General features: G+C 45.8%; 1 protein-coding gene across 1 annotated transcript in view; it reads left to right on the forward strand.

Moving 5' to 3' along the window:
- The window catches only part of OPHN1 (oligophrenin 1), a 273,349-nt gene extending 257,610 nt beyond the window's left edge, over window positions 1-15,739 (forward strand). Inside the window, 4 exon segments of the mRNA XM_023537451.1 lie at window positions 6,373-6,538; window positions 7,447-7,497; window positions 13,450-13,491; window positions 14,695-15,739. Coding sequence (XP_023393219.1) covers window positions 6,373-6,538; window positions 7,447-7,497; window positions 13,450-13,483 — 251 coding nt within the window. The 3' untranslated portion in view covers window positions 13,484-13,491; window positions 14,695-15,739.
- Window positions 15,740-16,679: the final 940 nt, after the last annotated feature.

Raw genomic sequence — 16,679 nt, forward strand, 5'->3', positions numbered from 1 at the left:
TCCCCCTCACCCCCATTTTGGCTGCCACTCCACGGATAGATTTGATTCCAGGCATCAGGACAGATGTCAGTTAAGCCAAGGCTGCAGACAGCTCTGACTGGGCTATAGCAGATCGTTCTCAGCCCCCGGGGAGGGAGCTGTCACCTCAGCAGACCCCCCTCTGCACCTTGTGCTTGTCATTCCATTTCAGCTCTGTCGTTCATAGCTTCGCCTGCCAACCTGAGAGCCAGTGTCCGGTCCTCATTGCTTTAACCATCCACCTGTGTCACTGGCCTGTCCCCCGTCCTCATCCCTCGTGTGGATCCAGCCTTCAGTTGGACTTGGTATTCTCCACGTTTTTTTCTTAGCAATTAAAAATAGCACCTTTCTTAGCAAGGCACAACTTAAATTGCTTTGTTCCATGGCAGTCGACTCAACAGTAAAATTAATATTGTTTGCTGATGCCATTTTGTCAAGGGCCCCTGCCCGTTCGGCCATGGAACTGGGTACTTCTCCTTCTTATAATCATTATGATAGTAGGCCTTTGAGATAAGGTTTTCTTCTCCCTATTTCACAGACGGGAAAACTGAGGCTCAGAGAAGTGATAAAAATCACATGGTCAGCCAGGTTGTAAGATGTAGAGATGGGGCTTGAACCTTGACTTCCTAGGTACCACATCTGATTTCTTCAGCAGCTTTAGCTAGCTACCGTCCCCTTTCTCTTTTCAAAGAAGCATTCACGTCGAGGGGAACAAAATCCTACAAGCCCATCGATGCAACCGCTCCTTATGAGGCCTGCCTTTGGAAAGGGCATTTGTGTAGCTTCCACGAAGTACTTTAGGGCTTTCCTTTGGGGGAAGATAGAGACTTCTCTGTGTTTATTTATTCAGACGATGGGAGAGACAAAAGCGAAAGGCCTTGGGCCCTGCCTTTCTGGTGAGGGAAGCATGTACGCAGCCAGTCCCAGTGCTCTGTGATCCACTTCTTAGTGGGGACGAGAATGAATGCTGGTAGGACCATGGGGCAAGGAGCCAGTGACGTCTGGGTTCAGCGGCCCCCGTTAGCTCTTTCCCTCCATCTTCTGGGGAAGAAGAAACTGCCTTCCGGTGGTGTGCTCTTGGGCTTGCCAAAATAGTGCTTGTTAAGCCTTGCTCACCCACAGGGCCATTAGTTCTCCACCGGGGTGACTAATGCTACGAGTGGCATTTACATCTGCTCTAAATGTATTAGGAACAGACTTGCTCTTGCAGTAATGGGTCATGCTGGCCATTGCCCAGATTTTCTTGTTTGGACTCATTACGCTTTAATCTACTTGTTTGGTTTTCATTCTCTGCCTTTCCTGGAGCCTAACTCCAGATTGGTAATTAGCGGCTAAAGGAAATAGAAGCTTTAAGATAAGTCTGGGGGAGTGTCATAGAAAGAAAGATCATTCCAGAAGACTGGAGGAATCTGCAGTAGGAAACAGCCCCCTCCGCTAACCCTGTGCCCTCAGGTTGGGTGTAGATGGGTATAAGGAAAGGTGGAAGAAAGTTGCTCAAGGTCAAAGACAGATTGCCATCGGGTCCTAAGAAATGCACAGATGCTGAGGTTCTTTGGTTTCTTCGGTCACCAGACAGAGAATGGGAGGGAAGGCACAGGTTGGGCTGGAGAAGGAGGTCTGATTTGTAATAAAATTCGGCTATGGACCAAGGCTTAAAAGAAATTAAGAGGAAGTACAGTTTGGTAGAAAGGACCGTAGGCTCAAAAGGCTTAGGGGCATCTCGGATGTGACTCGGGCTCCAGAGTCTCCCGGATGTGAATTTGAACCCCTCATCCTCGCTGTGGGACCTTTTATAGGAGGCTAATTACTAGCTCCATGATCTTAGGTAAACTTCACTTCTTCAAGCCTGTTTTCTCAACTCTAAGTGACAACATTGCCTACGTGGCACACGAGGTTTTTGTGGGGTTCAAGTAAGATTAGGTATACAAAGCGTCTAGTGATATCGTAGAAGTTCAAAAAAATAATAGTGGTCTTGGGTGGTTCACAGCGTCCCAGGAAATGGCAGGCATGGAAAGCAATAGATGTCTCCTCCTCTGTATTCTGGAGCCTGTGAGAAGCCTCAGGCCTCAAATATGGATGTCAGAAAGAGCTCAGGGCTACTCGTTCCTTTGGCAGTCTGTCTCTGACCATGCCAGACACCCAGCGAGAGGAAGGAAGGGCCAGGCAAGGCTTCTCAGCTGTCCCTCCAGATGCAGCCCAAGTCCTGCGCCCTCCACGAAGCCTCCTGACAGTCCTGCCCTTTCTTACTTGTTTTGGCACCCACGTTGGCCCTCTAATGTGGCTGCTGACTTATAGTATTCACACTTACTTCCCATGAGCGTGACTTCATTCTCCAACTCAGTTTTAAGCCCCCTGGCAGGTGAAGTCTGTGTTTGGTCATCTGTGTGCATTCCTTAGGAAAGCAGAGGCTGGGTACAAGAGCCCTCCAGAAATAGCCAGTCTGTTGAACACCTTTCAATTTAGGTTTCAGTATAGCCCTGAAATTTGGGCATATGACGAGTGTGTCACAGATGGCATAACTGGAGACTTAAAAAGGGAAAGCTTTTTTTGTTGTCTTTCTAAATGACTGAACTACATTTTTCTCTACTCGATAAATATTTCTTAAATACCAGTTACTGCAAAGCAATTTACTTGGGTCTCCGGTAATTACAGAAACGAATCCTACGTGCATCTTGCTCTCAAGTTGTTCCCATCTTAATAAGAGAGATCGAGCCAGCAAAACAAAGAGCCCTGATTCAGAGCACAAGATGATGAGTGCCTTAAGAGTCAGACAGGAACTTGGACCGTCTGACGCTAACTAATTGATACAGCGCTTAAGCTGAGGCTTGATGGATGATGCAAATTTGGGCAAGTGGAAATAAGGTGAAAGGCAGCTGGGAAAGAGATGATCAATTGTAAGATATGTACGTGGGACAACAAATAATACTGTTTGTGTGGACTAGGGCACGGGAAGAGGATGGTGGCAAGGTACATCAGAAAGACCAGCTGAAACCAAGTGGAAGAGGGTAGCGAATTCTAGGTTAAAGATGGTTCGGCTTGTGCTGCAGGAAACAGAGAGCTAGGAAATCTGAATCTCTATCATCTATCTAATCATCTATCTAATCATCTATCTATCTATCATCTATCTGTCTATCCATCTATCTGTCTGTCTGTCTATCTATCTATCTATCTATCTATCTATCTATCTATCTATCTAACCATCTATCTATCTGTATCTATCATCCATTTATCTAGAGATTTTTTTCAAGCTGGTTAAGTATATGAGCAGAACTGGCTTCTAGAGTACTCAGAAGCAGCATAGGAAAGTCCGCGGGGAGAGATACAGGCCTACAGACTGATACCATGGACGCAGTAATCTGGAGAATAGTCCAGGTCCGCATTGTCCAGGTAGTCAAGGGATCTCCTCCAGGTCATGCAGCAAGCCAGGGTTAGTATTAAGACTAGAATCTGTGTCTCCTGGGCCCCGGTTATATTAGTCTTCCATTCCCGCCTCTTCAGTTTGACACTGTGGCTTTTCTGTGGCAAGTTAGAATCAGGAGATAACATTGGAGTCTTTCAACCAAGAAAACCCTTTGCCTCTAACCTCAAAGACTGACTGGCGTCGAATCATCAAATTGCAGCTCCCAATAAAGAGCCAGGAGGACACGGGGCCATTTAGATGTGGCTGTGACTTGGGAATAATGGGGTTCAGATCTTGGGTGGTACCATCTGGCTCTCTCATCACCAGAAGTGATAGCCCTAGGATGGACACAGTTTCAGGTAGAAGTGCCTTTTTGCCTCCGACTGCATCATATGCTTCCTGTCCAGCGCCCCCTCTGGTAAGCAGTAGAAATGGGACAGTATTGTCAGCTCCGGTAATCGGTCATCGGCCGTGAGCAAGAAGCATCATGTAGCTTAATGGTTACACATAGCATCACCTGGGGAGCTTTTAAAAATACCCAAACCCAGGTCCTACCCAGTCGGTTAAACAGGAATCTCTGGGACTGGGGCCCAGGTACCGAACGATTTACCCGTTCCCAGTGTGTAGCCAGGGTTGAACTCCGCTGGTACTTGGGACCGCATGGGCTTCAGAAAGCAGATGGACCTGCACGTATGGCCAGTTGACCGTGAGCTTCCTCGCCTCTGCGTGTCTGTTTGCTCAAGTGTACAACAGGGATTATTACACTTTCTACCTCGCAGGGTTATAACCGGTATTAAATGAGAATAAATGCGTCCAGTACTGAGTATAGTACCTGGAACGGAACAGGTGTTCAATAAGAAAAAGGTAGCTAAACTTTTTACCAGTTATCTTATTACCACGACCACTATTATTATTTATACTTTTAATATTTCTAAGAATATCAGCAAAACGGCAGACACAGGGAAGAAACCCGTCTCTGCTGCTTCTCTAATTGTGTGATTGTGGCTGAATCATTCATTTCACCCTGCTGAACGTCAGTTTCCTTCTCCGCAAAATGGGGAAGGTGAGATCCATCTCTTCTCTCCCCGCAAGCTCATTGCGCACCTCAGATAGTTGTCTGGGAAAGTGCTTTGAATGGTATAAACCGTGTTAGAAAAATCAGGTTATTACGATTGTGGTTTTTGTTTTAGCTGCAGTTCTGTGTACCCAGCCTGGCGCTAAGGGGAATGGCTTTGTCCAGAAGTGGAAGGTGCAGTGTAGATGGGGAGACAGGATTGATATGTGTCTAAATGAACAGTACTTGGCGCGTTCCTCCGTGAGAGCATCGGCCACAGTGTGTCGTTGTCATTTCTCTTCACATCCGTCTCTTTCACTAGAAGGGCTAGGTGGGGGGACTGAAAAACCCACATGGCACTGTAAGCAGTTCATGAGCAGTTCGCATGGATGGCAGTTACCCGTGCCAGCCGGCGTGTTCAGGGAGCTGAGATCTGAGCTGAGTGTTGAGGTTACAATACAGATAAGACAACCGTCTTTTGGAGCGTGGTCATCGTACCCATTTCCCAGATGAAGAAATTGAGTCAAAGAGGTCAAATAACCGCCCAGGGTCCCGCAGCCTGGGGACAGCAGAATCGGCCTCAATGCCAGGTCCAGCCAGCTCCACACTCTGCACTTTTCACTATGACATGGATGTAAGCGTCGCAGCCTGCTTTGATAGGGTAGAGAGGAGACCAGTTGACTCAAGTAGAGCTGATGGTTAAGTCCAGAGTTCATGCCTGGGCTGATAATTGGGGGCCAGCTCATAGAGGGCCTCAAATTTACATTAAGGAGTTGGGAAGATATTTAAGGAGAAGATAAACAGTGTAAAACTACTTAGGGTAACTCTTACATAATTATATGGATTAAACTCCATGTTTTTTACAGTTACCTTAAAAATTTTTAATAAGAAAGCTTAACGAATATCAAGATTTACTAACAAATTGAATGAATATCAACATTAACTGACTCCCACGCATGGCCGAACGTGTGTCTATTCACATATGGTGCCCATCAAGCCTACGGCATTTTTCGTGGCCTTTTTCTCACTTATTTTATATGCATGTATTTTTTTTTTGACCCGGCCCAAGTCGTTTTCAGTTTGTGCATGATGTGTACTGGTTAAATGCTTTTAAGAATTGACTCGTTCGCTTAGCCTTTGTGGTAGGATTTTGCCATCAAGAAGCATGTTTTCCTGCCAGTTGTTTTTTTTTTATTTTTTATTGTTTTCTTTTGGGTTAAATTCCTTTGCCTGATCCTCAAAGTACATCCACTAGATAGAGTATGAACTGTCTCATGTGTATGATTTTGCGTGTCGTCCACATTGTTCTGGAATTCTCGATGGCTGTCTAGATAGAATAAGCCCGGTAGACAGTGCCACCAGCAATGTGTGAGTGCATCCGTTTCTCCATACTCCAGCCAGAAATGTTTTATAAAAAATTATGTGTGATTTATTTTGTGCTGACTGACCTGGAAATTAGAGGCAGGAAGGCATGTTTGGAGAGACTGCTATAAAAATGAAGGGGTAAGGGGCCTGCGTTTCGGTGATGATGACTATAACGAATTCATACTCATCATCACACATCGACTAAGCACCTGCTGTGTGCCAGGTACCGTACTAAACATATTGGTGCCTAATTCAGTTCTCTCGATATCTCTGTAAGATAATGTATTATCGATCTGGATTATAGAGATGAGGAAACTGAGACTTAGCAAATTAATGTGACATACCCTAGGTCACATGAATATGAACTTCAGAGCTGAGGTTCAAGTATAGACTTTCCGAAGGGATAGCTGCTGGGAAAATTGCGACAATGACAAAAACTCTGGAGTTAGTAGTGACCAGAAAGAAATGGATGCCGAGGGAGGCAGCCTACATACCTGTGATTTTGCGTGGCTGCTCACATCCTCTTCTCTTCCAGGGGACCTGGAAAGTTTCAACAAGGTGCGTCCTCCGGGTGAAAAGCCAACCATCATCCGTCCCCCAGTGAGGCCTCCAGACCCTCCCTGCCGGGGCGCTACTGCCCAGAAGGCAGAGCCGAAGTCAGACGTCGCAGCTGGCGGCGCGGGGGAGATCCCATCATCCGTGTAAGTGGGGTTAGCCCTCATCCTTGACCGAAGGCCCATCTTGGGCTTTCGGGGTTCTTACTGCGGGTGTGGCGGGCGTGCAGTGCACGACGCTGGCGCGTCACCCACTTCACAGTTGAAGGGAGTGTCACAGACCAGCCTTGTTGGAGTGTTCCACTCAACACTCAAGGCTGAGAGATTTCCCCAGAGATGGAGACTTTGAACTTCAGTGCCTAATACTAGGAGAGCCATTTTTTCTCGCTGCCCCGATCTCGGCAGGGCAAGAAGATTATCTTCTGTTTTCACGCCCCCTTGGCTCTGGGTATCTTTCTTATTTTCTTGTTATTGCCAGTGGTTTTAAAAGTAATCTAATGAAGAGATCTGTTCATTGTGTTTGTGCCGTGAGGCTTTTGTCTTAAAGCAAGGGTACATTTTTTTTTTTAAATCTTCCACATGACTCTCATTCTCCAGAGAGCCTCTTGCAAAGGAAGGAACCAGGGCTAGAGCTGCTTTGGTGGCCCAGCTGGCCTGTCCTCAGCAAGTGCCCGGGACCGCTCTCAGTATGCTTCTTCCTGGAGTTCTTTGGTCTTTCCTCTCTTGTTTTCCAAAACTGTAAAATGTGGGAAATTTTTCCAAAGCCTCCACCGTTTTGACTGATCAGCTCCAATTATGCTTTGAAACCTACAATTTGTTACACTTATTCCTCCCAAGAATAGTCTACATGGGCATCATTCGGAACCAAAGGTATCAGCCATAGCCTTGGGGTCTGATACTTGGGTTTCTCCTGAGACCCAGGTCCTCTGCCAGCTAAGGCAGGGCCTGGCCTTGGTGGCCCATCTGCTTTCTATTGTCTTGTCCTTTCCATTGGCCGTTGGCGCTCGCGCACGTTCCAGAGCAACTCATGGTACTTGGCTGGCTTCTGTTCACAGGGTGGCTTCCAGAACCAGGTTCTTTGAAACAGCCTCCCGGAAAACAGGAAGGTAAGGGACACGGGCGACAGAAGAGAGACGAAATCATTTTTTAATAAATGCATCCTAATCATCTCATTTGCTCTTTTACATTCTCTTATTTCTCTATGTCTCTCTCTGTTTGTCCCGTTCTTTCCTCTAATTCTGTCTCTCACTCTGTTTCTATACCTCTGTGTCTGTCTTCGTCACTCTATTTGTCTCTCAGTGTTTCCTGTCATTCTCAGTCTTTCTGTCTCTTTTTCTACTTATGTCTGTTTCTCGATCCGTTCCTCTTTCCTGCCTCTCTCCCCATGTGTCTCTTGATCTATCTCTGTATGTTGCCTCTTTGCCTCCCTGACTCTTGTTTTCCCATCCATTCTCTGCTTCCTTTGGCTAGAATGTGGGATGGGGAGAGAAGCTAAGCTGGAGGTGAGGCCGGGGAGACGGATTGGGGCCACATTATAAAGGTTTATATAACACACTAAGGAGTTTGGGCTTAGTACTGTAGGCCATTGGGAGTCATGGAAGACATCTAAGCATGACAGCGCATATTCTGAGCTGACTTAAGTTGTAAAAATCATTACCTTGGTGATAGGAAAGATGGGAAAGTAAACGTTACAGGTCCACAGTCCGTGTGCTTTCAAAGGCCAAAACTCAAAACAGCTCGTAAGATGGAATCAGATGTGTCTGCCTATCGTGCCCCGCCCCCAACACACATGGCTCTTGCGATCTCGCATACCCACCCCTTCCGTGATGGTCCCCAAGTCTTAGAAGGGGCATCCTGGGCATCCAGGCTTACAGACAGAGACCACAGCAATGGTAGACGCAGCAGCAGGCTGCAATGCCTGTACCCTCATACGAGACAAAGAACAAAGAGTAACTTTCGTTACGTCCCCCGAGCCCCAAACCGTGCCGAGCTGGCCACTGTGCAAACACCTCCTTGTTCAGCTAACAAGGGATCTATGGCAATCCTGGTGTCTAAGGACCCCAGGTTAATGACTCCAAGGGGGTCTGGCTGAGTCTTAGGGCTTGAGTGCTGGAATGGGCCAGATGGCTGGCTATACAGGTTGAATTCCATAATGTCGGGATTTGGCAAGATTTATGAAAACAAAAGAAAAAGGTTAGTGATCAGAGCAAAGCATAAAGCATTCTCTGACTCTGTAGGGCTGACTGTTGAGAACACCTCCAGACGGGTGGCTCGGGGCGTCACTTTTGCTGGAATGAAGGCAGGCAGTGACGACTCACGGATTCTCCCAGTCTGCAGTCTCACTGTGTCTGATGATGTCATCGGGCGCTCAGTCAGACTCCGCGTGGCTTACACAGAACCAGTCGCCAAGACTGTGCAAGCATAAGCTGTTGGGATGATGTCTCCCAGGTTTACATGATGTTGTCTAGCTGCAGTCTGCAATTGCAAGGCTCGGAAAAACAAACAAACAAACAGTTTTAGTTCTCAGTAATTCCAAGGCAAAGGAAGGACAGGAGGAAAATGAAACACCAGTTCAGAGGGTTGCAGCCAAACACTTTCACTAGAAAAATTCAGGATTCGGTCCAGTCCACAGGTGAAACATAAAACTTTAAAAAAAGACAGTCGACTGAACTAGAATCTAATATCCTTAACTGCATGCTATAGTTGCTATTGAAATATTTTTTTCTCCCTAAAATCACCCTCGTTTTTATCAGAGACAGCCAAATTAAGACTAATTTACTACATGACTAGTTTCAATAAATTTGGCCGATTAGTTATATAAAAACAGTAGGAATAACAAGCGATCATACAGGCTCTTTTAAATCTGCTTTCCTGGAATTTCATAGGGAATCTCCAGCCCGAGTCTTAATGAGCCTCTCAGGGCTAAGAAGCCAAGTCACCTCCTTGCCATCACACTATGCATTTGGGTGAATCTCGGGTCCAGAGATTCGTCCGAAATGTATTGAGGTTCTTCCTCTGCATCTCCCAGGAAGCAGCTTCGTTTTTCACCTGCAAAGACTGCTGTGAGCCATGTAAGCAAGGTACCAGGCCGTTTTTGCAAGAGGCTTTTATTGGCCTCCAAAGTCCATCTTAATTCCTTAGAGCACGGGTCCCCAAACCCCAGGCTGTGGACTGGTACCATTCCATGGCCCATTAGGAACCGGGCCGCACAGCAAGAGGTGAGTGGCAGGTGGGCGAGCGCAGCTTCACCTGTATCTGCAGCCGCTCCCCAGCGCCAGCATCACCGCCTCAGCTCCACCCCAGATAATCGGGCATTAGATTCTCATAGGAGCATCCATCTCTGGGCCAAAAAGGTTGGGGACCGCTGCCTTAGAGCTTTCTGGTCACATTTGAGTCTATAGATCTCTCTCAAACATGACATTCCAGTCAAAGCCCCGGTAATAACCCCACTTTCCAATTGTGTCCTGTTATAAAGAGAGCAAATTCCTATTGAATTTATGCAAATAACCGTAATTACCATGGAAATAATAGTACTCACTCAGAGTCTCTAAATTTTGGAGGGATCAGGTAGGAAGAAAACTGTAAATGTTTCAATACCGCTTACTTACAAAGGCATAATTTACCAAATTGCTCTAAGTCATAGGTAGTTTAGGAGAAAAAAGTTTCCTTAAATCGGGTAAACAACAAGATTAGAAAATTGGCAATATTTCAAACAAACAAAAAAAAGACAATCCTTAGTTCATTCAATCCTATAAAACCAATTCCTGTTTGCTCCGATCACTTACCTTAGAGTTCTATAAATCTTCATCTGGTTTAAAGGTGGGAGCTGAAAATGTATCCTCAGAAACCTGTATTTTCAAATAGTGCAGTCGACAGAGGGGTTTGCTTTCCTCTGTAACATAACATTATAAGATACAAAATGAAAACATTGCATCAGGACATTGTAGACCCTTGGAGATTGTAAACTCTAGAACATTCATTTAGTAATTAGAAAACATGCGTAGAAATACAACATAATTAGTTCTTTATTTGACAAAGATTCCCATGTAATTTTAGTATATCAAATAGGCTTAGTTAGTTTGCATTTTCTCTTTTATAAAGAGAGAATGAATCTTCGAGGCGTTCCAGGGGCCCCCTGGAATAACCCAAAGCCATTCCCAGGCTAAAAAAAGACTCCTTTTAAACCCTGAACCTTGGGAAGTTGGTCAAAATATGTCAGAAAGTTTGGATTTGACTAAATAGGATCATAAGTCATTACAAAGCAATACTTAATTATCCATTTCACCAAAGTGATAGTCAAAGACAGATACAGAAGTTTATATAAGTGTCGGCCAAACTTAGTTCTTACTATTGAGGAGATTCAATTTCTTAAGTAATAGACCTGTTTAAGACAACATAAAGCACAGAAACTCATTTTGATAAAACACGGAAGCTTCACTTTCTAGGCAGAAAACTTTTTCACATGTCAGTAGCAGACCGGTCATCCTTTTCGGCAGAGGGAGAAAACCAAACTAATTTTGTATCAGCTTACTTTTAATATTTAAAGTCACTTACTTGATGAAATTTATTTCAATCTTATTCGGCTTGACCTCACATAAAATTTCTTTTCTCAGGATTCCTTTTCTGTAAACCTTCTACAACTTTCCTTTTTACGTAAAGATCTTTGACCTTCTCCTCTCCACTTTTCCATTCTAAAACAACCAGCCTCACGATAGAACAAAATTTCTTTCCTTTCTTTAAAAAAAAAAAATTCTCCATGCCTTATACTTTCTTTACTGAAAAAATGTTTTCTTTTATCTTAATGAGAATTTTAACCTTTAGAAACCTTAATTTCTAATGACAGCTAAAAAATAAACAACTAGCATTCTGTAGATTGGCAAATATATGAATATATTTCATAACCTCTGGAAACATAGGCTTTTGTTGGCAGCTTACCAGTTTTTCAGAAATGTGTTTGTTTTAATAAAATACAAGACATTTATTAATAGATCTAGATTTATCTTTCAGGTTCTGTGTACTAAGAAGCCAAAAGTAGGAAAAATTAGATTTACCTAGCGATGAAGGTTTCAGGTTTTCATGTTATTTGGAAATACCTAGATGTTCAAACATTTTTATCATTTAATTTAGTAAAAGTTTCAAGTTACCAAAGAGATTTAGAAAACCATTTGAGTATGCGTACAATATAATTATCGCTAAAAGGTAACCTAAAAGAAACTTTTTTTTTGGAGTCAAAAGGAAAGTTTATTAGAAAAGGGGTAACGCTCCACAGACAGAATGTGGGTCCCCTCAGAGACAGTGCAAGGGACAGTGAGAGAGACAGAGTTAAGGCACTGAGAGGGACCAGACGCTTTTTATCCCGTTTATATTTCTTTAATTTACTTGCTCCTAACAATTCAGTTTAGATCGTTTATGAAAATATTATCGTATCAAGTTATTTTTCTTGCTGACAAATTTTGCGGCAGAGGTAACGTGAACTTATTTGACTAATAAACCCAGGTAGAATAAAACAATGATTTAATGCTAATGATTCTAAAGATATGCCTGTTTTACCAAACCCAATTCAAAATCTGCTTTAATGTCAAACATTTTCCCAGATCATGTGATTCTGAAAAGCATTTGAGTTAGTTTGTTATATTTTTGATAATTCTCCTGTAAGTGTCGGAGTAGTCCGTCACAGGCACTACCTCCTGGCTGATCCTCACCAGGCTGTTACCCGTCCAGAACTCAGAACATCAGAGTTTGGAGTAAAGAAAAGGTTTATTGATCGAGAAAGTGCCACCGGAGAAGATGGGAGACCTAATCCTGAAATCCTTCTTAGAAAGGACAGAGTTCAGGCTTCTTTTAGGGCAAGGGAAGGGAGCATGGCAGGGGCTGTGTTTGTAGAAACTCAAGCCCCGAGCAGAATCTCTCAACGAACGTGTCTAAAGTGGGAGTTATTGGCTCGAACACGATGGCGACCCCAGTGGGAGCATTTGACTCTCTTACCAAAGACTGGAGGCAGGGAGGGTAACTAGGACACTGGTCCTCCTGGCGAGACGCGTTGAGGTCCTGAGGCCTTGACCTATGGTATGGCCACTAGGAAGGAAATGGGAGGCGAGGTGTGACCTTGCTGACGTTTCGAACATGGAACACTGGAGAAAGATTAAGAGAGGAAAATCTAACTTGGGTAATTAAGTAGATGATAACAATAATTAATCATGAAAGAACAGGTTTTGTGGAAAAGTCGCTCCGCTCAATTTTGGACACGGTGTTTTTGAAATGTTTTTGCAACAGAGATGTCCAGTAGGTTACTGCAACTTAGACTAGTAGTCGGGGCTGGACCTACGTAGATTTAGGGGTAAAACTGTTGAGTACAGCCGCCGTACTTCTTGGGGCGTTCACATATACCAAAATATGAGTAGGAGCTCTTCGTAGGGGTTCTCAGTATCTGGTAGTCACCGAAACCATGGATGGAAATATGATCACTCAGGGAGAAGCTATTAAATAGACTTAAGAGAGAAGAGCAAATCGATGCTGAGGATGTGGCCCTGGGACCAGCTGTATTCTAGGATGTTCTGGCCACACTATATGATGTGTGACTCTTCAAGATTGTCTTTCTTCCAGCTATCCCCAGATAAGACTCATTTAGGACTGATCTAAGCACATCGAGAGGCCAGGCCAGGCTGGCTTGGTCTTCAAGGCAAAGGAGGATTCGTAGTCCACCTGGCATTTGCCCTCTCTCTTTGTCCTTCTCCCTCTTAGGGATAATCACAGTATGTAGTATTTGGTCTTGAGTCCATTTCTCTGGGCTCCCCTAGCCTCCCCTTGTCTGACACCCAGTCTCGCACTTAAAAGATAACTTCGTGTCTGGGAGACTGGGCTCTCTTAATCTGCCACAGACGTAGCCCAACCTATAAGCGTGGAGCTAGATGCTTCGAAATATCTGGATGGAATCACTTCCCCATTTTTCGAATGACCACTTCGGCATTGGCCTGGAAGGGCCGCCCATAGCCTTGCTTTGCCTTTCCAGTTCCGATTTCGAGAGTCTTAGTGAAATGTTTTTCCTCCTTTACCCACAGTTCTCAAGGCAGACTTCCTGGAGATGAATGTTGAGGCCTCAGGTATGTAGTCTCCCACCCGATTACAGAACCTTGTTACGCATGAGCCTTCTCGATGGGCTCCAAGCTTTTGAAAACTGGGGTGCCGTGTAGGAGCAGAGGGTGGAAACTCACCTCCACGCCTGCGATTACGTGGCCCTTACACTGACTGCCTTCCAGTTCTGAGCTTCTCTGTGCTTTCGAGCCTCTTTCTCCTTCCCTTTCTGCCCCTGCCAGACTGCGGTGTAGTTTTACGAATTGCCTCTGAATCGAGTTTACTAATTAGGATTCCTGGGCTGTGACAAGTACGTTTCCTTCTCTGAGCCTCAGTTTCCCAATCTGTGAAATGACAAGGTCGGGACCTTCTAACTCTGCCATCCTTTGTTCTAGAAGATGAGTAACCTCTCTTTTGGTATTCATAGCAGATGCCGAGAGTCCACCTTAGTATCTGTAGAAGGACTTCATTCCTTCGGGGCAAATCACTATTTCGGTCTTGCCCCCTGACCCTTCATCCTTAGTCCTTTGTATTTGTCTGATGTAAAGCGATTTCACACCCGTTAGCTCATTTGATCCAGATCGACTGCCAGAAATACGGAGGCTATTATATGTTTTAACCGAACGAATAAAGCAGCTGAGGTTCAGAGGGGATCGGTGACTTGCTAAGGTCACGGGAGCCACGGAGCCCTTGGAAGCGTTTTCTCTCTCTTGGTGTTCGGATTGTGTGACCGTCGCGTCGCTGGCTGGCATGCGGCAGTATACACAGAAGTGAGATCCAGCTTTCCACGTGCTCCGCCGGCTCCCTTTCTTTACTCGTCACTGCCAGTCCTCAGAGGCCCATGCTAGATAAGCCTTCTCCTCATCAGTCCTCATGGAGGTGAAGTCCCAGTAAAACGAAGCTCGGAATTCTCATAGTACCAAAAAGGCAGAGGCCATGTTGCAGAGGTGGGGGTCATCTCAGAGGTATCAGGCTTCCGCATCCCTCGTGGACTTTTGGGGGACTGGAGTTGAGGCCAAGGGCCCACGTTTCTATTCCTGATGATAGCACCATCGTAGACCCGTTTCATGAGATCAGAGTTAGAACGGCCGTTGGCCGCACAGCTCCTTGTCCATCGGAAGGTCAGCCACCGAGCGTGTGGCTAGGTCGGTACCGGGAGCGGCCCGCTGCTCGGTGCCGTTGCGCGCTTGCTCGGTCCTCGTTCATTCCCCACTCTCTTCCTTCCCTTCCAGGTTTTTTAAAGCCTTGGCCTCGGGAGACCCTTTCGAGGCTCCGGAGGGGTCTTCTTCCAACCCTTGTGTGCCGAGTCATTTTTGCCGAAGAGCAGCTATTTCCTGGTCCTGCACCTCCTGGCTCTGGGTTCTAGAACAGGTTTATGTCTCCTCTGCATTCTATCTTCATTCCTTCGGAAGTTCTTTCCTGAGTCCCCGTTAGACTGTGAATGGCCGATCTTCCTCAAGCCAGACTGCGGAAATCCAGCTGTCCATCGACCTGGGACGAAGAGCCAGGCCCCGTGTTCATGTCTCCTCTGAACGTCCTGCCTCCTCGAAGGGACATCGAACTCCAGAAGACCGGAGGCCGCGCTAAAAGCTGCTTGAGCTGAGGCCATCGCTTGCTTCGGAAGTGGGGGAGTAGGAATGTTTGCAAGCGTTGGAGAATGCTAACATGTCTCTCGCTGAGGATATGGACCCGGGTGCCAGGGTGGAGGCCTGGTGCTGCCGTGTGTCACCAAGAACGTGTCGGCTTTTGGGGGGCCAGACAGCACGGGTGATGTCCCGTCAGCCCCTCTGTGTGGACTCAGGAAGGCGGACTTCCTGCTCTTGCGTACAGCTGCTTAGGACAAATCTGCAAGCATGTTTTTTTTTTTTTGCATGTCAAATCTTAGTTCTGTTTGAATTGTTCTTCCGCCTGTTTTCTCTTGACAGCTTCCTTTCCAAACAATCAAGAAAGACATAAAAGCCGAAAGTGATTCTTTTTAAAAGGGGGACTCTCTTTCTCCTGCAGGGGTTCTATTTTGGGGTCTAATGCTGGAAAATAAAAGTTAAGATGGTTTGGGGCTAGGCAGCTGTCACTGTCGCTTAATGTTTGCCTTCTGCAGATAAGCTCTTTAATCTCCTGAAACAATCCCTAACGCACTGCCCATGGATTCGGGAGAGTTCACGAAGCCTCTGAAATGGTATGCAGATTCTACGACGATGTGCCTTTTCTGGGGAGGTGTTCATGATATTCTACTGAATTTCAAATGGGCCTATGACCCAATAAAGGTTAAGAACCACAGCTCTGAGAGAAACGACTCTTTTTATAACCCGTAAAGTAGTTGACTGGACGGGCTTCTCAAAATAATTTGGTCTAACTGCTTAGTTTACCATTGGGGAAACCGAGGCAAAACAAGTTAGCCGCCGTGTCTAAACAAGATCCCAGGTCCTTGGGCTCCCTACTCAAGGTTTTTTTTCCATCACACGACACTTATGTCGCTAGGGACAGTATGATGAGTGTCTCTAGGGGTCATCATTTTGCAGGTTTGGATCTTACCCTCTCTGTCGAGCCCTACGTATTTGCCACCAAACGGAAAGCTTGCAGACACACGCCCCCAGTCTGCCTCATTTGCCACTCAATCCCTGCAAAGGAACACAAACACAGTCGGTGTGGTGAGAAATCCGAGGAGCAGACGTTTCTGATTCCTGTTCGTTGAAGGAAGCTGCTAGAGAAGGTGGCATTCCTTGCGTCCCCAGGAAGAGTCCCGGGCCGTAGTCTGTCTGTGTAGGTAGAATTTGGCCCAGTGTGGAAGAGGCCCTGCTCATACCCTCACTACAGTACTGAGAGAGGAGTGTAGGCGTGGGGGTGGGGACGCATGGGAGATGGAGGAAGGCGAATCGAGAGAGAGAGATGAATGAATGAATGAATGAATGAATGAGAATGCACACACATGCCTGAACCAACTCTGAGATGCCTTCGGAACAGTGTTACTAAGAGACAATACTTGCTTGTAAGACCGAAGTCTAAACGTGGTTTCTGAGTGAGTCATAACGCGCTAGCTAAACACACTGACAGCTTGTTTGGAAGTCATGAGGGGAAACTTGCAGTCATTCCCAATGAAGACACGCCTAGGTTGCCACCGATCGGCCAGCCGCTCACCCCCACAGGGAATCCCTGCGAGGCCTGCTGGGCTTGTTGAACCCTGGTCTCACAGCTGTGGCCTCTCTGGTCCGTCCCATTA

The sequence above is a fragment of the Pteropus vampyrus genome, unplaced genomic scaffold (assembly GCF_000151845.1).
Source record: "Pteropus vampyrus isolate Shadow unplaced genomic scaffold, Pvam_2.0 Scaffold191, whole genome shotgun sequence".
Taxonomy (NCBI): domain Eukaryota; kingdom Metazoa; phylum Chordata; class Mammalia; order Chiroptera; family Pteropodidae; genus Pteropus; species Pteropus vampyrus.